Source organism: Symphodus melops (genome assembly GCF_947650265.1).
Source record: "Symphodus melops genome assembly, contig: scaffold_291, whole genome shotgun sequence".
NCBI classification, from domain to species: Eukaryota; Metazoa; Chordata; class Actinopteri; order Labriformes; family Labridae; genus Symphodus; species Symphodus melops.
Genome location: NW_027636641.1, coordinates 8,550 through 30,000, shown reverse-complemented (window position 1 = coordinate 30,000; position 21,451 = coordinate 8,550). Strand labels below are relative to the sequence as shown.

Genomic DNA, 21,451 nt, shown 5'->3' with positions numbered 1-21,451 from the left:
TCTTGCATGTCTGTCCTGAGCTGTGTCCGTCCTCGTCTTGCATGTCTGTCCTGAGCTGTGTCCGTCCTGGTCTTGCATGTCTGTCCTGAGCTGTGTCCGTCCTGGTCTTGCATGTCTGTCCTGAGCTGTGTCCGTCCTCGTCTTGCATGTCTGTCCTGAGCTGTGTCCGTCCTGGTCTTGCATGTCTGTCCTGAGCTGTGTCCGTCCTGGTCTTGCATGTCTGTCCTGAGCTGTGTCCGTCCTCGTCTTGCATGTCTGTCCTGAGCTGTGTCCGTCCTCGTCTTGCATGTCTGTCCTGAGCTGTGTCCGTCCTCGTCTTGCATGTCTGTCCTGAGCTGTGTCCGTCCTCGTCTTGCATGTCTGTCCCGGCCGTCAGTGTTGAGACCACACTACTGAGACTGTGTCTTTCTAAAACCAGCACAAAGACCTGAGCAGTGTTTGAAACGTGGGGGGGGGGGGGTTTCCTGTCGTGTGAGCTCCCTGAGACATCAGCTCACTGAGCCTTGGACATGTCCCAGTGAGGACAGCAGGAAGCTGTGCAGGTGTCCTCAGGTACTTACAGCTGTGCTGGCTGCAGCCTGTTTGGACTCTTCAGTGAGGAAGGCCAACATCAGCTCCACCTTCTGTTTCTCCTCCTCGCTGATGTAGTCTGTATCTGTGGGGAGGAAACACACAGTTACCGTCTCTCCAGGACAAACCTCCCACTGTCCCAGTGTCCCAGTGTCCCAGTGTCCTACTGTCCCACTGTCCCAGTGTCCTACTGTCCCAGTGTCCTACTGTCCCAGTGTCCCAGTGTCCCACTGTCCCAGTGTCCCAGTGTCCCACTGTCCCAGTGTCCCACTGTTTGGTGGGCAGTGAGTTTTCTGGACTGTCTTCCACAGGTTCATAACAAACAGCTGTACAAAGTGAACTAACTGAGTGTGTGGTTGTCTATCAGGGGGCGGAGCTCTCATAGAGATCTCTGGGAGGACCGACCTGCTGCTGGTCTGACAGGTGTGCAGGTTGTGGTGGTCTGACAGGTGTGTAGGTTGTGGTGGTCTGACAGGTGTGTAGGTTGTGGTGGTCTGACAGGTGTGTAGGTTGTGGTGGTCTGACAGGTGTGTAGGTTGTGGTGGTCTGACAGGTGTGTAGGTTGTGGTGGTCTGACAGGTGTGTAGGTTGTGGTGGTCTGACAGGTGTGTAGGTTGTGGTGGTCTGACAGGTGTGTAGGTTGTGGTGGTCTGACAGGTGTGTAGGTTGTGGTGCTCTGACAGGTGTGTAGGTTGTGGTGCTCTGACAGGTGTGTAGGTTGTGGTGGTCTTACAGGTGTGTAGGTTGTGGTGGTCTGACAGGTGTGCAGGTTGTGGTGGTCTGACAGGTGTGTAGATTGTGGTGGTCTGACAGGTGTGCAGGTTGTGGTGCTGGTTGGACCTTGAAGTGGTTAACATGGTCGTGATCACATGAGCTACTGTGTGCTTAATCGTGCATGTTAAGAACACGCCGTGGACACGGGCTGGCGGGTCTCGAACAGGTTTTTAAAATACTAACTAGGAATGAGTCACATGAGCTCAGAGGACACACGACGTCCTGTGAAGACAGGAATGTCTCCCATCAGCACCAACAGAACCACACTGATCCATATCTGGGAAGTCCAACCCCCCTTTGTGTGCAGCTGCTGTTAGACAGGGAAGACTACAGAAGACATGTGGTGAACACTCAGAGATCCTGTTACAGCTGAAGCATCAAGCAGAGCGATAAAAGGAGGTCACGCTCCTCCGATGACACAACGCAGAGAATCAGCCAATCACAGCTGCTATCAAAGCAAACACAACAAACACATCCAGCAGCACTCAGCTTTCACACAACCACAACCGCTCAGCAGTGAAAGGACAGGAAATGGAATAACCCTGATGAGAGCCCACTTCATGCACGCGGTGGACGAGAGGGAGGATGTGGAGCCGGCGCTCAGACGCTGAGCTCGGGATGAACCACACCTCCAAAACAATCCATCACAATCTGTTTGTGTCACTTCTGTGAAGGTGCACACATGAAGGAAGAAGGTTCACAAACCTTCTTGGAGTGTAGATGAGAGGTGAGCAGAAAACACAAAAGAAGGTTAGCCAGTGTTACTCAGCTTCCTGTTCAAACAGGAAGTAGAGCAGCTCCACGTCCAACCCAAGGTTCAGCCTGCTTTTAGAAGCAGCTTTCTCCTCTCGCTGTTTCTCCTCACTCTGATTAGAGTTTCTACGTCCACGTCCGTCATATTCACCGCTTTGAATCTCCTCCAATCACTGAGCTGTATCCTAAACTCACCTGCTGCGCTCTCATTGGCTGCAGGAAACAGAAACATCTTGAGTCAAGCAGAACTAACTAAAACAGGAGCTGTCTCATGTGTGGGTGGAGGATCTGCTCTGTAAGGCATCATGACCTCCTGCTGTTGATCAGATGAATATCGTCTTCGTTGTGACTCGGCACATTCAAAGCTTCGTCATGACGAAAGGATCCCACAGGTGCCCGCCCACTTCTCTGACAGCTTCAACACAAAGCACGTCACGTGTGTTCGCTTGTTTTCTTCGGTGATTTCAGGAGCATGAGGGAAAATACTTCCAACAGGAAGTCTTTGTGTCAGCTCGTTGTCCTGAAGTGCTGTCTGAGAGAGTGTCCAAGGTGGCGTCTCCTTCAGCGTATGGGAGGCATCAGTCACCCAGCGAGGACAGCCAGCTCCGTGACACAAACCAGGACACTGCTGCAAGTGACATCATCCATCACCCATACGCTCCGGTTTCAATTTAGCAACCCACTGGTTTGTTCCTCGGCCTCATGCAGCTCTATCAGACACCATTATGCTAATGTAGGCTTAGCATGAGTGAATGAAGGAGAGATTTAACCAACAGGAGGATGGAAGAAGAAGGAGGACAGATAGATGTACAATCATCTTTTGTACCTGGAGTATTTCATGAGTCAGGGAGTTTTTAAATGTGCACGAGCAGCTCAGACAGTCAACAAGCAAAGAGGCCATCAGTGAACTCCCAGAATACAAAGTGGGATCATGTGACACAGATTGTGTTCATGATGTCAGCGAGGCAAACAGCTGCTCTTCTTCTCTCCAGACTAACTTTAACTCTGACCTAATGAATCCTTCACTGCTGTGGATGTGTCCTCAGTGTTCACTGATTAACAGAGCGCTGTTCAAATACACACGAGTGAAAACAAAAAGGAAAACAGTCAGCAGAAGAACTTCTTTGAATCACTGATCAATAAAAAGGTCGAATGACAAAATAATGTTTTATGACTAACTCATGTCAGGCCTTTATAATTATTTCAGCACCTTTCTCTTTAGTTTGTTTTATTACACTTTCAAACAAAAAAACTGAAAAGTCACATTTTTAATCACGTTTAAATTTCCATTTCTTAAAGCTTTATATGCTTTTATTTCGTCTTAAGTATAAGCTCAGCCATTAGCAGCTGTACAATATAACAAGAGAACTACAAGATTACAGGAAGAACTACAAGATCACAGGAAGAACTACAAGATCACAGGAAGAACTACAAGATCACAGGAAGAACTACAAGATCACAGGGAGAACTACAAGATCACAGGAAGAACTACAAGATCACAGGAAGAACTACAAGATCACAGGAAGAACTACAAGATCACAGGAAGAACTACAAGATCACAGGAAGAACTACAAGATCACAGGGAGAACTACAAGATCACAGGAAGAACTACAAGATCACAGGGAGAACTACAAGATCACAGGAAGAACTACAAGATCACAGGGAGAACTACAAGATCACAGGAAGAACTACAAGATCACAGAGAACTACAAGATCACAGGAAGAACTACAAGATCACAGAGAACTACAAGATCACAGGAAGAACTACAAGATCACAGGAAGAACTACAAGATCACAGGGAGAACTACAAGATCACAGGAAGAACTACAAGATCACAGGAAGAACTACAAGATCACAGGAAGAACTACAAGATCACAGAGAACTACAAGATCACAGAGAACTACAAGATCACAGGAAGAACTACAAGATCACAGAGAACTACAAGATCACAGGAGAACTACAAGATCACAGAGAACTACAAGATCACAGGAAGAACTACAAGATCACAGGAACAGTAACAAAGGTCGACGTGTGATGTCATCAGGTGGATATGACTTTGGACTGGTCAGCTGAGAGTGTGTTAAAGGTGCAGTATGTAAAGTTCCCCACCAGGGGGCTGTCTAGGAAAACAATAATAAAAGATGACATTGAGGCTGGCGGGGAATCATGGGAGTGATTCTCCCTGCTACACCTCCATCCCTGATAAAATGACCTTGTTGTTGACCGTAGTCATGACGACCGGGTGAAAGCAACCTGAGGAAGAGAATCTGTTTACAGATGAGCTGATGTATCAGCAGCACAAACAGCTTTCAGGACGGCAACATGTTAGGACTATGCAGCAGTGTGACCACAGGGAGACACTGAGGATGACTATCTACAGTACTCCTGAAGGACCTCATGCTCAGACAATCTTCCTCCCCTAAAGATGAATGATCGGCCTCATCAGGTCATGTTTGAATTCATCTGTTAATTTACAATGAAATATGTGCAAAGAAACTGCATAAAGCCCGCCTACTACATCACGGCCATGATGAACCGAGTCAGGGGGTAAACTGGTAAGGACATATTTACCATCACTCTCCTTTTATGTCTTCATGAAGCTCATTAGCTAATTAACTGAGGGCTGAAAATAGCAGCAAGTCAGAAACATTCTTCTTCCCCTGCTTTCATTAGACTTTCTCTCCCCCTTTGCCCCATTTATTTGCCTCCCTCTCGCTGCCTCGTTCTCTTCCACCCTTTAACTTTCACACTCTCACTTGATGGCTTTCGATTGGTCTTTCCATTTTCTCCCTCCACCCCGTCCCCTCCTGCAATCAGACGGATCCTGTTTCAGGGGCTGTGTGATATTGGCTTGCTGGAAAGCTGCCATGTTGGTGTGCAGTGAGAGCTTCCAATCACTACACAATATATGTGAAGGGACATGGAGGGGGGGGAGGGGGAGAGAGAGAGAGAGAGAGAGAGAGAGAGAGAGAGAGAGAGAGAGAGAGAGAGAGAGAGAGAGAGAGAGAGAGAGAGAGGGAGAGAGAGAGAGCTCCTCTTGTTTAGACAAAGGGGGCTCGATGGGAAAACGAGTCTTATGTTTTTTGGGTCAGTCTAATTCTAGCGTCAACTGGAGGTCAATTACCTATTTCTTAGCGAAACATGCACATTTGACCACATGTTGATTTAAGAACACACATTTTCATCATTAAAGGTGGAATCAGTAAAAATATAAACACAACATCCAAACGTGGCCCCTCCTCCTGGACTCATCACCCCCAGAAGCTCCGCCCTCTGCAGGACATAGTGTGTACGTTTACTGTTCGTCGCTACACCGTAAGCTAATGCACGCTAGCACAAGCTAACTGCCGGTGTTAGTCAGCTTCCTGTCCAACAGGAAGTAGACCAACTCCACAGGTAAAAGACAACACAAGGTTCAGCCTGGTTTTAGAAGCAGCTTTCTCCTCTTGAGTTTTATTTTGAAGGGACAATGGAGCAGCTTCACTTTAGGAGAAGACTGGGTTTTATTTTGAAGGAGGAAGACGCTGACTTCGTTTAAAGTCTCCTCTGTGTAGCGACCAAGTTTGAGCGGGATTGAATGAAAGCCTTTGGAAGGAGTGCGTCCACGTTTGAGGGCTTTTTTATTTGTCTTGACTTGATACTTCCTTAAATGTGCTCAATGTAGATGAAACCTTGTGTGTTGTATCAATCAATCAATCTTAACCTGTTTATACCACAAGCTAACTCGAGACATGAGCTGGTTTTGAGCAAACTCTTTGTTATATTATTCATAAAGACCCAACGTGAATCTATCAGGAGCTCTGAGAAACACTGAAGCAAGGTTACAGTGGCAACATGAAACTCAGACTGGTGTTCAACAGCAACAACTTTTATTTGAGTCACACATTTCAAAAGTACCGACACATCTGATAAATGTCTCTGAGCCTGTTTAGGCCCCGCAGAAATGAGAGGCCTAAATGATGAGCTCGGCCTCGTACCCTCAGTGTTGAGTCTGAAGAGATCAAAACGTAAAGCTGCAACCTCCACCGTCTGCTAAACCCAGCGAGCGTTAAAGCTAGCCTATCTATTCAATCAAACATCGACACAATCCATCGCTGAGGGACGAGAAGCCTTCTGCTTTGTGTTATTATCAGGAGCATGCACCAACTAGATTTAAACACACAGGACGTACATTCTGCCACCAGGGGGCGCTCACACAGAACGAAAGATGGCATTTCACTAAGCAGTGATCAAAACATGTCAGCTGTCACTGATCTATGGTCATTGAAGAAGAAAAGGGACGAACTAAACGGTCTGTTTCTAATTCAGAGTTCGGTATCTCGCCCAACAATGTTCCCCATGTAGACCTTCAGGTTGAAGGGCGACCCTTCCTGTCTCTGAGTGACAAAGGTTAAATATTAACTATCACGCAGACCTTCAGGACCGATATCTTCAGTTTGTCATTACTACTAATGCATGGAAACATCCTTTCAGTGAAGGTGTGTGTGAAGGTGTGTATGTGTGTGTTGGTGTCAGGATCAGAGAAGGACAGCTGTCCTCTGTCCCAGTCCAGCTTCACTCGGATCCTCCAGAGCGGCCTCTTCACTGAGAGAAGACATTCTGGCACTGATGGTGGACACGCTGTGTATCTACCTTCATACAAATCTATTACAAAGAAACCAGACTCTATGTCTCTCTTCCTCGGTACAGACTCTGCAAATACACCCAGGGTCCAGGTCTTATTGTCTCCAACCTGGACGTCCCAGCTGTGAGTCCCTGAGTTAAAGCCCTCAGAGCCCATGACAGACCAGAACATCTTAAACCTCTCTGGATTATCAGGAAGCCGCTGTCTCTGTCCTTGTCCCACACAGCTCAGATCTTCAGACAGGATGAATTCAGGGTGAGCAGTGTTTGGGTCCAGAATCACAGGACTGTAGGAGACCAGGTCCTTCATCTTGGTCCAGATGTTGAAGCTCAGGTTGCCCAGGTGTTTGGCCTGGTCTATCAGAGCTCCTGAGGGCAGCTGTGGATCCTCCACCAGGAGGCACAGCTGGACTCTTTCCACTGCAGCTCGGTAACTTAGCAGGAAGGAGACGTCTTCAGCGTTCAGCTCGTCCTCTGTGTCTCTGACTGTGAGTGAAAGAGCTGCTATCTCTCTGCTCAGAGCCTCCATCTCCTCCTTCATCCTCTGACTCTTCTGCTCCTCTTCCTCCCTCAGTGCACACAGCCTGGCCTCCTCTTCCTCTCTTAGAAACAGGTGAAGCTTCTGAAACTGCTCCTTAATCAGCCTCTCTGTGTGTCGGGCCTGGACCTCGATGTGTCCTGCTGTTTGATCAAACTCCACTTTAACTTCATTGAAAACCTTCAGCTTCTCCTCAAGGGGCTCCAGACTCTCCTGCAGCTTCTTCTTATGTTGACAAGCAGCTTCATCGATGGGTCTGAATCTGTGGTTGGTGTGTCTCTCTGAGTCTCTGCAGACGAGACACACCGGCTCCTGATGGTCCAGACAGAAGAGTTTGAGTTTCTCAGAGTGCAGACTGCAGAAGTCCTCTGAAGGTCTCTGATCTCTCTCCAGTAAGAAGGCCTCACACAGGTTCTTCAGGACCAGGTTATGTGGAGGTTTTGACCTTGAAGATCTTCTCTTACAAACCGGACACTCTCGAGTTGGTCTCCATCTCCACCAGCTCTGCAGACAGTCTCTGCAGAAGCTGTGGCTACACGTCAGAACAACAGGATCTTTGAAGACGTCCTGACAGACCGAGCAGCAGAGATCCTCCCCAGACCTGAAAGCCATTTAACTTTGAGTGAAGAGGTTTAGCAGACAGAAAGTGCAGTCAGTCCCATCCTCTCGTATTTATGGGACTGCAGTTTACTTTCGCTGTTTCAGAGTGAAACTATTTCCTGTTGGCCACAGGGGTATGGCGTCCTTCTCCTCATATAACAGAGGCTCGTGTTTCATTCCAGTTTCTATTAATAATCTGTGGATATGATCACTGGTTGTGTGCAGCAGGCTGCAGCGTCAGTTTGGGTTTCACATCATCATGGACAATGGTAAGAATCTAAAACTTAGATAAAGGTTGGTGGTATTGATAGTGGAATAAATGGACTCCTCAAAGAGTTTCAACACATCAGGTCACACCTCCACTTTCACACACTGATGGCAGGTTACTTTGTAAAAGTAAGTGTCTTGCCCAAGGACACATAGGACTTGGCGCTGCAGGGGATTGAACTCTCTTCCGGGTGAGAGACGATGACTCTACCAACTGAGCCACAGCTTCCACAAAGGGGAATAGGTCACACTAAAGCCAAGGTTTGGTTCGGGACAGTTTTGTCATACCAACTCTAGCCTCAACCAAGACCTCAACTCAGGCCTCAACCAAAACCTCAACTCAGGCCTCAACCAAAACCTCAACTCAAGTCTCAACCAAGGCATCGACTCAGGCCTCAACCAAGGCATCAACTCAGGCCTAAACCAAGACCTCAACTCAGGCCCCAACCAAGACCTCAACTCAGGCCTCAACCAAGACCTCAACTCAAGCCTCAACCAAGACCTCAACTCAGGCCTCAAGTTGATGGCTTGGTTGGCTTCAGTCTGGACTGAGGCTTGAGCTGAGGCATGGGCTGCCGCATGGGCCAAGGCCTGAGTTGAGGCCTTGGTTGAGGCTTGAGTTGAGGTCCTTGTTAAGACTTGAATTGAGGTCTTGGTTGAGGCCTGAGTTGAGGTCTTGGTTGAGGCCTGAGTTGATGCCTTGGTTGAGACCTGAGTTGAGGTCTTGGTTGAGGCCTGAGTTGATCCCTTGGTTGAGGCCTGAGTTGATGCCTTGCTTGAGACTTGAGTTAAGGTCTTGGTTGAGGCTTGAGTTGAGGTCTTGGTTGAGGCCTGAGTTGATGCCTTGGTTGAGACTTGAATTGAGGTCTTGTTTGAGGCTTGAGTTGATGCCTTGGTTGAGGCCTGAGTTGAGGTCTTGGTTGAGGTCTGAGTTGATCCCTTGGTTGAGACTTGAGTTGAGGTCTTAGTTGAGGCTTGAGTTGAGGTCTTGGTTGAGGCTTGAGTTGAGGTCTTGGTTGAGGCTTGAGTTGATGCCTTGATTGAGACGTGAGTTGAGGTCTTGGTTGAGGCTTGAGTTGATGCCTTGGTTGAGACTTGAGTTGAGGTCTTAGTTGAGGCTTGAGTTGAGGTCTTGGTTGAGGCCTGAGTTGAGGTCTTGGTTGAGGCTTGAGTTGAGGTCTTGGTTAAGGCCTGAGTTGAGGTCTTGGTTGAGACTTGAATTGAGGTCTTGTTTGAGGCCTGAGTAGATGCCTTGGTTGAGACTTGAATTGAGGTCTTGGTTGAGGCCTGAGTTGAGGTCTTGGTTGAGACTTGAATTGAGGTCTTGTTTGAGGCCTGAGTTGAAGTCTTGGTTGAGGCTTGAGTTGAGGTCTTGGTTGAGACTTGAGTTGAGGTCTTGGTTGAGGCTTGAGTTGAGGTCTTGGTTGAGGCTTGAGTTGATGCCTTGGTTGAGACCTGAGTTAAGGTCTTGGTTGAGACTTGAGTTGATCCCTTGGTTGAGACTTGAGTTGAGGTCTTGGTTGAGACTTGAATTGAGGTCTTGGTTGAGGCTTGAGTTGATGCCTTGGTTGAGGCCTGAGTTGAGGTCTTGGTTGAGACTTGAATTGAGGTCTTGTTTGAGGCTTGAGTTGATGCCTTGGTTGAGGCTTAAGCCAACCAAGACCTCAACTCAAGCTTCAACCAAGGCATCAACTCAAGCCTTGGCCCATGCGGCAGCCCACGCCTCAGCTCAAGCCGCAGTCCAGACTTTGGCGTCTCTGTGCCTCAGAGCCTCTGCCCCCTGTTCCTGATCAGCAGGCCGCTGTCTGCCAGCAGTTCCGGTGGAGCACCATCTGCTTCCTGTTCCTGCAGAGTGCCGTCTGCCATGAGTGCCAGTGGAGCACCATCTGTTTCCTGTTTCTGTTCATGCGGAGCCTTGTCTTCCTTGGTTGAGGCTTGAATTGAGGTCTTGTTTGAGGCTTGAGTTGATGCCTTGGTTGAGACTTGAATTGAGGTCTTGGTTGAGGCTTGAGTTGATGCCTTGGTTGAGGTCTGAGTTGATCCTTTGGTTGAGACTTGAGTTGAGGTCTTAGTTGAGGCTTGAGTTGAGGTCTTGGTTTAGACTTGAGTTGATGCCTTGGTTGAGGCTTGAGTTGATGCCTTGGTTGAGGCTTAAGTTGAGGTCTTGGTTGAGACCTGAGTTGATGCCTTGGTTAGGGCTTGAGTTGATGCCTTGGTTGAGGCTTAAGTTGATACCTTGGTTGAGGCCTGAGTTGATGCCTTGGTTGAGGCTTGAGTTGAGGTCTTGGTTGAGACTTGAATTGAGGTCTTGTTTGAGGCTTGAGTTGATGCCTTGGTTGAGGCTTAAGTTGATACCTTGGTTGAGGCTTGAGTTGATGCCTTGGTTGAGGCTTGAGTTGAGGTCTTGGTTGAGACTTGAATTGAGGTCTTGTTTAAGGCTTGAATTGATGCCTTGGTTGAGGCCTGAGTTGAGGTCTTGGTTGAGGTCTGAGTTGATCCCTTGGTTGAGACTTGAGTTGAGGTCTTAGTTGAGGTCTTAGTTGAGGTCTTGGTTGAGACTTGAGTTGATTCCTTGGTTGAGACTTGAGTTGATGCCTTGGTTGAGACTTGAGTTGAGGTCTTAGTTGAGGTTTGAGTTGAGGTCTTGGTTGAGACTTGAGTTGATGCCTTGGTTGAGGCTTGAGTTGATGCCTTGGTTGAGGCTTAAGTTGAGGTCTTGGTTGAGACTTGAGTTGATGCCTTGGTTGAGGCTTGAGTTGATGCCTTGGTTGAGGCTTAAGTTGATACCTTGGTTGAGGCTTGAGTTGATGCCTTGGTTGAGGCTTGAGTTGAGGTCTTGGTTGAGACTTGAATTGAGGTCTTGTTTGAGGCTTGAGTTGATGCCTTGGTTGAGGCTTGAGCCAACCAAGACCTCTACTCAAGCTTCAACCAAGGCATCAACTCAAGACTTGGCCAATGCGGCAGCCCACGCCTCAGCTCAAGCCGCAGTCCAGACTTTGGTGTCTCTGTGCCTCAGAGCCTCTGCCCCCTGTTCCTGATCCAGCAGAGCGCTGTCTGCCAGCAGTTCCGGTGGAGCACCATCTGCTTCCTGTTCCTGCAGAGTGCCGTCTGCCATGAGTGCCAGTGGAGCACCATCTGTTTCCTGTTTCTGTTCATGCGGAGCCTCGTCTTCCACCAGTTCCGGTGGACCGCATCTGCTTCCTGTTTCTGCAGTGCGCAGTCTGCCTCCAGATCCGATGGAGCACCGACTTGATCCTGTTCCTGCAGAGTGCCGTCTGCCAGCAGTTCTAGGGGAGCGGCGTCAGCATTCTGTTCCTGCAGAGCGCCGTCTGCCACGAGTTTTGGTGGAGAGCCATCTGCTTCCTGTTCCTGTTTGTGCAGAGCGGTGGCTGCCACCAGTTCCAACGGAGCGATATCTGCCACCAGTTCCTATACTGGCTGAGGGTCATCTGTCCCCTTTACCTGGGTCTGCTGAGCTGCATTTGTAGCCCATGCCTGCTGAGCTCCATCAGCCCCTTGGGCCTGCTGTGTGGCTTCAATGGGGGTTCAATTTTCTGTCAGCAGTCCGGCTGACTCCTGACATCTCCTCGGCGCTCCGGCTGACTCCTGACGTCTCCTCTTTGGTCTGGCCGATTCCTGACGTTCCCTCAATCGTTCAGCCAACTCTTGATGTTTTCTCAGTGGTCCAGCCAATTCCTGACGACATCTCCTGGAGGTCCTGCTGACTCCTGACCCCCCTCAGAGGTCCTGCTGACTCCTGACCCCTCATCAGAGCTCCTGCTGACTCTGACCCCTCATCAGAGGTCCTGCTGACTCCTGACCCCACATCAGAGGTCCTGCTGACTCCTGACCCCTCGTCAGAGGTCCTGCTGACTCCTGATCCCTCATCAGAGGTCCTGCTCACTCCTGACCCCTCATCAGAGGTCCTGCTGACTCTGACCCCTCATCAGAGGTCCTGCTGACTCCTGACCCCTCATCAGAGGTCCTGCTGACTCCTGACCCCTCGTCACACAGTAAACAAACAAAACAAACAACGGGCAACAATGGAGGACTTCCACAGGTCAACACCTCCAAGGTCGTCCATGGGGCGGGACATTTGTCACAACAAAACAAACACAGCCTTGAGTTACTCTCTGGTAATCCACAGGGTTTGTAAATGCGTCCTGTGTTTGGTTTCCCACAGAATGATGGAAATATACCTGGATGCCCAGGCATTGTTTATGTATAGGAAACACTGGAAGGGTAGCAGCCAATGAGACGCTGCCCCTGCCTGCTAAGTTGGCCAGTGATTGGAATTTAAAAAGGAAAGACCAATCACACCAATCTCAAAGTGAATATAAAGCACAGCGTGCGGGCCTGCAGAAAAACTTGCTCCGTTATCATCCATCATCACACACATGGTGGTGAAGAACGGTGCAATCAACAGACAGCCAATAGAAAGGCCTGCCTCGTTTCTAACTGATGACCTGCTTATAGTTTCAGCTGTCATTAATAATGAAGAACACATTTAAGATTTCAGGACACAGCGAATGGACTCCACTTATTGCATCCCAACAAATGGGTCAACATGACTAATCCATCGACAAGAAGGAAGACAAAGTGTGCGTCCTTTTTAGCACTGTCCACACGTGTTGATGTCTTTATGCATTAGCTAATACCCGACGTTAGCTCCAAGCATCTTAGTCTTGGTATAATCAGCTCCTGTTGTCTCCAGCTTGTAAGAGCGAGCATGTGTTTGTAGAAACAGTCTCTGTATGAGTACAAAGGTCATCTGTGTTCCCACGCCACACACGTCCACTCATTAACAGCACACTCCTCCTCACTTGGTCCTGCGGGTCAGAGTGAGGACGAGCTTTACTCACTGTGTGCTGTCGAGTGTCTTTAATGGCCAGCCACAGAACAATGATTCATTCAGACTCAAACTAAAGGGAAACTTCCTTCTGAAGAACAAGTCAGGCTGTGAGAAATCCATTCACAATAATGATAAAATAATATCTCCATCTGTCGGGGGAGTTTGCCAAAGATGATAATTGATGATATTGTTCATCCTTCAAAAGCCGTGTTGTTATCTCTCAAGTGTAAGGTCAGGGTTCGATCCCCAGCTCATTGAACAACAAGTCGCTGGGTCACTTAACCCCGAGATGTTCCTCAGCTTCATCGTCAGCGTGTGCAGCTGTTTCTAGAAGACTAGAAAAGAACTACACAGGCTCATTTATCATTTGTTCAAAGTATTTTACATGCTATTAAAACAACATTGTCCTCATGAGAGTAAATCACTACAGGGTGAATCTGGGCTCTGACGTAGTTTAACCTTCTCTCTCAGTCGTTTGACTTGGCAACATCTGCTCACTCCCAAAAATCATCATATTCTTCGTGTGTTAATTTGCAGATCATGAAAAAAGTCGATTTGTCCACTTTCAGACGCGTCACATTTTTAGGCAACATCTGTGTTTTCTAAACTGAACCACCTTCATGTGAGGGAGGAGCCACGTCTTCATCTGACAACGTCGACTCTGAGGCTGCAGGTGTTTGTTTCTTTACTCCTTTTCAGTTCAATCAATCTTTATTTGGATAAAGTCAGTTTATAACAGGTGTTATCTCTTTACAAAGAGCAGGTAAAGGAGCTTACTGTTTGTCTGTTAACATTAACAAAGAGCAGGTAAACATGCTCATTGTTATGTTTACATAAAGCAGGTAAAGGACCTTACTGATGGCTATATTACAATTGAAGTCTATTCTTAAAAGTACCTTGTGTGTCTGCCTCCCGGACCCCGACTGGTAGACGATTCCAGAGACTGAAGACTCTACCTCCTGTAGTCCATTTAGAGACTGTAGGTACCAGCAGGTCTGATAACTGCAGACTCTACCTCCTGTAGTTTAGAGACTGTAGGTACCAGCAGGTCTGATAACTGCAGACTCTACCTCCTGTAGTTTAGAGACTGTAGGTACCAGCAGGTCTGATAACTGCAGACTCTACCTCCTGTAGTTTAGAGACTGTAGGTACCAGCAGGTCTGATAACTGCAGACTCTACCTCCTGTAGTTTAGAGACTGTAGGTACCAGCAGGTCTGATAACTGCAGACTCTACCTCCTGTAGTACATTTAGAGACTGTAGGTACCAGCAGGTCTGATAACTGCAGACTCTACCACCTGTAGTTTAGAGACTGTAGGTACCAGCAGGTCTGATAACTGCAGACTCTACCTCCTGTAGTTTAGAGACTGTAGGTACCAGCAGGTCTGATAACTGCAGACTCTACCTCCTGTAGTTTAGAGACTGTAGGTACCAGCAGGTCTGATTACTGCAGACTCTACCTCCTGTAGTTTAGAGACTGTAGGTACCAGCAGGTCTGATAACTGCAGACTCTACCTCCTGTAGTTTAGAGACTGTAGGTACCAGCAGGTCTGATAACTGCAGACTCTACCTCCTGTAGTACATTTAGAGACTGTAGGTACCAGCAGGTCTGATAACTGCAGACTCTACCTCCTGTAGTTTAGAGACTGTAGGTACCAGCAGGTCTGATAACTGCAGACTCCACCTCCTGTAGTACATTTAGAGACTGTAGGTACCAGCAGGTCTGATAACTGCAGACTCTACCTCCTGTAGTACATTTAGAGACTGTAGGTACCAGCAGGTCTGATAACTGCAGACTCTACCTCCTGTAGTTTAGAGACTGTAGGTACCAGCAGGTCTGATAACTGCAGACTCCACCTCCTGTAGTTTAGAGACTGTAGGTACCAGCAGGTCTGATAACTGCAGACTCTACCTCCTGTAGTTTAGAGACTGTAGGTACCAGCAGGTCTGATAACTGCAGACTCTACCTCCTGTAGTTTAGAGACTGTAGGTACCAGCAGGTCTGATAACTGCAGACTCTACCTCCTGTAGTTTAGAGACTGTAGGTACCAGCAGGTCTGATAACTGCAGACTCTACCACCTGTAGTTTAGAGACTGTAGGTACCAGCAGGTCTGATAACTGCAGACTCTACCACCTGTAGTTTAGAGACTGTAGGTACCAGCAGGTCTGATAACTGCAGACTCTACCTCCTGTAGTTTAGAGACTGTAGGTACCAGCAGGTCTGATAACTGCAGACTCTACCTCCTGTAGTTTAGAGACTGTAGGTACCAGCAGGTCTGATAACTGCAGACTCTACCTCCTGTAGGACATTTAGAGACTGTAGGTACCAGCAGCAGGTCAGTGGTACTAGAGGCTACGCTAATACTACTAAGGGCCGTCATATCGGCAGAGAAAGTCTCTCTAAGGTTCTTAGGTCCAATCACTAGAACTTCAGTCTTGTCTGAGTTGAGCAGTAAGAAGTTTCTGGTCATCCAGGTCCTGATGTCCTTGAGGCTTCTAGTTTATGAAGCTGGTTGGTGTCTTCTGGCTTCATTGATATGTAGAGCTGAGTATCGTCTGCATAGCAATGAAAGTTTATGCAGTGTTTTCTCATAATACTACCGAGAGGAAGCATCTATAATGTAAAGAGAATCAGACCAAGCACTGATCCTTGAGGCACTCCATGGCTAACTTTGGTGTGCACATCAGCTGAACAGGCAGCTACGCTAGCTTAGCTTGTTGTGATGCTCGGACACTGCAGGTGTTCTCTGCGTGCTCGGCTTCATCATTCTGCACATCGTGAAAACTGCAGTACTTATTACAAGCCTCCAGGTTCAAAGGTTCATCAAACAACACATCAGAGAAAAAGAGACAAATCAGCTCGACTCTTCAGCCGCAAGACCAGAGCTGACGGCCGCTCACTGCACAACATGCCAGTCCTGCAGCCACACACTTTAAAAGAAGGTGGTCAGCCAGTGGTGGGGCTGCAGCCTCTTGGTTGTGTTGTCTGTGTGTTCATGTTTCTTCTCTTTTGTTTGTTTAGGTTTTGGCTGGGTCAGGCGTTAGTGTTATTGTTGACACACACTCACATTAGTGGTGCTGTTTGTTGTTCCATTTGGTGAGTTAGTGTGGTTCACTATTTAGATTTAGTATGTAAATAATTTATTTAGAATACTTTGGTTTTATGATGTTGTTGATTTGAGCAGCACTCGTTGGCCCTTTCACTTTGCTTCTGTTGTAATAAATAACTTTATTTAACAAAAACATCTGGTTTAATGTTGCTTCCCTTTCCCTCCAAGAGCTGCGTCATAACACTCTGTTTGTAAGAGAGAGAGAGAGAGAGAGAGAGAGAGAGAGAGAGACAGAGAGACAGACATGTGCTCTCTCTCTCTCTCTCTCTCTCTCTCTCTCTCTCTCTCTCTCTCTCTCTCTCTCTCTCTCTCTCTCTCTCTCTCTCTCTCTCTCTCTCTCTCTCTCTCTCTCTCTCTCTCTCTCTCTCTCTCTCTCTCTCTCTCTCTCTCTCTCTCTCTCTCTCTCTCTCTCTCTCTCTCTCTCTCTCTCCAAAGACACGCTGACATATTCAAGGCTGCAGGGAGTCGCCTGCTTCCACAAACAACTAATCTGTTACAGAAGATACACACACTCATGTCACACACACACACTCATGTCACACACACACTCATGTCACACACACACACTCATGTCACACACACACACTCATGTCACAAACACACACTCATGTCACAAACACACACTCATGTCACACACACACTCATGTCACAAACACACACTCATGTCACACACACACTCATGTCACACACTCATGTCACACACACACACTCATGTCACAAACACACACTCATGTCACACACACACTCATGTCACAAACACACTCATGTCACACACACACTCATGTCACACACACTCATGTCACACACACACTCATGTCACACACACACTCATGTCACACACACACTCATGTCACAAACACACTCATGTCACACACACACACTCATGTCACACACACACTCATGTCACACACACACTCATGTCACACACACTCATGTCACACACACACTCATGTCACAAACACACTCATGTCACACACACACTCATGTCACACACACACTCATGTCACAAACACACTCATGTCACACACACACTCATGTCACAAACACACTCATGTCACACACACACACTCATGTCACACACACACTCATGTCACACACACACTCATGTCACAAACACACTCATGTCACACACACACTCATGTCACAAACACACTCATGTCACACACACACTCATGTCACAAACACACTCATGTCACACACACACTCATGTCACACACACACTCATGTCACACACACACTCATGTCACAAACACACTCATGTCACAAACACACTCATGTCACACACACACTCATGTCATACACACACACTCATGTCACACACACACACACACACTCATGTCACACACTCATGTCACACACACACTCATGTCAGAAACACACTCATGTCACAAACACACTCATGTCACACACACACTCATGTCACAAACACACTCATGTCACACACACACTCATGTCACAAACACACTCATGTCACAAACACACTCATGTCACACACACACACTCATGTCACACACACACTCATGTCACAAACACACTCATGTCACACACACACTCATGTCACAAACACACTCATGTCACACACACACTCATGTCACACACACACACTCATGTCACAAACACACTCATGTCACAAACACACTCATGTCACACACACACTCATGTCACACACACACTCATGTCACAAACACACTCATGTCACACACACACACTCATGTCACACACACACTCATGTCACAAACACACACTCGTCACACACACTCATGTCACACACTCATGTCACACACACACTCATGTCACACACACACTCATGTCACACACACACTCATGTCACACACACACTCATGTCACAAACACACTCATGTCACAAACACACACTCATGTCACACACACACTCATGTCACACACACACACTCATGTCACACACACACTCATGTCACACACACACACTCATGTCACACACACACTCATGTCACACACACACTCATGTCACAAACACACTCATGTCACACACACACACTCATGTCAAAAACACACACTCATGTCACACACACACTCATGTCACAAACACACACTCGTCACACACACACTCATGTCACACACTCATGTCACAAACACACTCATGTCACAAACACACTCATGTCACACACACACACTCATGTCACAAACACACTCATGTCACACACACACTCATGTCACAAACACACTCATGTCACAAACACACTCATGTCACACACACACTCATGTCACACACACACTCATGTCACACACACACACTCATGTCACAAACACACACATGTCACACACACACTCATGTCACAAACACACTCATGTCACAAACACACTCATGTCACACACACACTCATGTCACAAACACACTCATGTCACACACACACACTCATGTCACAAACACACTCATGTCACACACACACACTCATGTCACAAACACACTCATGTCACAAACACACACTCATGTCACACACACACTCATGTCACAAACACACTCATGTCACACACACACTCATGTCACACACACACTCATGTCACATACACACTCATGTCACACACACACTCATGTCACACACACACTCATGTCACATACACACTCATGTCACACACACACTCATGTCACACACACACACACTCATGTCACAAACACACTCATGTCACAAACACACTCATGTCACAAACACACTCATGTCACACACACACTCATGTCACACACACACTCATGTCACAAACACACTCATGTCACACACACACTCATGTCACACACACACTCATGTCACACACACACTCATGTCACAAACACACTCATGTCACACACACACTCATGTCACAAACACACTCATGTCACAAACACACTCATGTCACACACACACTCATGTCACACACACTCATGTCACACACACACACTCATGTCACACACACACTCATGTCACATACACACTCATGTCACAAACACACTCATGTCACACACACACTCATGTCACACACACACTCATGTCACAAACACACTCATGTCACAAACACACTCATGTCACACACACACTCATGTCACAAACACACTCATGTCACAAACACACTCATGTCAAACACACACTCATGTCACAAACACACTCATGTCACACACACACACTCATGTCACACACACTCATGTCACACACACACTCATGTCACACACACACTCATGTCACAAACACACACTCATGTCACACACACACTCATGTCACACACACACTCATGTCACAAACACACTCATGTCACAAACACACTCATGTCACACACACACACTCATGTCACACACACTCATGTCACAAACACACACTCATGTCACACACACACTCATGTCACACACACACTCATGTCACAAACACACACTCATGTCACACACACACTCATGTCACAAACACACTCATGTCACACACACACACTCATGTCACACACACACACATGTCACACACACACTCATGTCACACACACACTCATGTCACACACACACTCATGTCACACACACACACTCATGTCACAAACGCACTCATGTCACAAACACACTCATGTCACACACCACACTCATGTCACACACACACTCATGTCACACACACACACTCATGTCACAAACACACTCATGTCACAAACACACTCATGTCACACACACACACTCATGTCACACACACACACTCATGTCACAAACACACTCATGTCACACACACACACTCATGTCACAAACACACTCATGTCACACACACACACTCATGTCACACACACACACTCATGTCACACACACACTCATGTCACACACACACACTCATGTCACACACACACACTCATGTCACACACTCATGTCACACACACACTCATGTCACACACACACACTCATGTCACACACACACACACTCATGTCACACACACACTCATGTTCACAGAGGATGGTCATGTGACAGCATGGAGACAGGGTCCTGAGACATGTATGCAGAAGGAGAGCGAGTCATGTGGTGGGCCATCATGACCTCGACAGACGGAGCACATCCTTTCATATGATGCCAGCCAAGGTGGTCATGGAAACAGCCTTTGTTTCCACGGTAACAGAGGAGCATGGTGACAACTCCAGGACAGTTAGCCTTTGAGCTGCACACACACGTTTTAGCTGTGCTTGTGTGTGTGATTGTGTGTGATTGTGTGTGATTGTGTGTGATTGTGTGCGTGTGTGTGTGTGTGCGTGTGTGTGTGTGTGTGTGTGTGTGTGTATGTGTGTGTGTGTTGTAGCCTGTCTGTTAAAGCAGTGACTAACAGGAAGTTGGTGCTTTGATGTAACGCTGAGGTAACAAGCTGAATAAAGAGACGCTCAGATGACATCACTCACAGGCGTGCAGGGAGAAGTGTTTGCGATCCGTGGAGCCCGTGCTTCCAGCTGCTGTCGGGATCGGGGACGCCACGCTCGCCCCGAACGAGCCGATGACCGGGCGGGCGGTGGAGGTGACGACGGCTGAAGAGCTGGAGGAGTCTCCGCCCTCTCCCAACAGGTGCTGGATGGAGTGGAGCTGGAAGCAGGGGTCAGAGAGCAGCACGGAGGCAGCTCGAGAGATCCTGGAGGACAGAGAGAGAGGACCAATCAGAGGAGGAGACACCATGTGACCACTTCACAAGAGAAACACATGTCACCTTATTAAAGAGACATGACACCTTATTAAAGAGACATGACACCTTATTAAAGAGACATGTCACCTTATTAAACCTTATTAAAGAGACATGACACCTTATTAAAGAGACATGACACCTTATTAAAGAGACATGTCACCTTATTAAAGAGACATGTCACCTTATTAAAGAGACATGACACCTTATTAAAGAGACATGACACCTTATTAAAGAGACATGACACCTTATTAAACCTTATTAAAGAGACATGTCACCTTATTAAAAGACATGACACCTTATTAAAGAGACATGTCACCTTATTAAAGAGACATGTCACCTTATTAAAGAGACATGACACCTTATTAAAGAGACATGACACCTTATTAAAGAGACATGTCACCTTATTAAAGAGACATGTCACCTTATTAAAGAGACATGTCACCTTATTAAAGAGACATGTCACCTTATTAAACTTATTAAAGAGACATGTCACCTTATTAAAGAGACATGTCACCTTATTAAAGAGACATGACACCTTATTAAAGAGACATGACACCTTATTAAAGAGACATGTCACCTTATTAAAGAGACATGACACCTTATTAAAGAGACATGACACCTTATTAAACCTTATTAAAGAGACATGACACCTTATTAAAGAGACATGACACCTTATTAAAGAGACATGACACCTTATTAAAGAGACATGACACCTTATTAAAGAGACAT

At 47.1% G+C, this 21,451-nt stretch overlaps 2 protein-coding genes across 2 annotated transcripts; both read right to left on the bottom strand.

Annotated features, from left to right (window-relative positions):
* Positions 1-533: 533 nt before the first annotated feature.
* LOC306819259 (E3 ubiquitin-protein ligase RNF123-like) lies at positions 534-20,722 on the bottom strand (the record flags this gene model as incomplete). Its single annotated transcript, XM_079373030.1, has 2 exons — positions 534-655; positions 20,448-20,722. Coding segments are annotated over 2 exons (382 nt in total), but the record flags the coding sequence as incomplete, so codon positions are not given.
* Positions 5,599-8,637, bottom strand: LOC306819258 (nuclear factor 7, brain-like). The gene has a single exon (XM_079373029.1). The coding sequence runs from the start codon at positions 7,868-7,870 to the stop codon at positions 6,488-6,490; it is 1,383 nt and encodes a 460-aa protein (XP_079229155.1). The 5' UTR covers positions 7,871-8,637; the 3' UTR covers positions 5,599-6,487.
* Positions 20,723-21,451: the final 729 nt, after the last annotated feature.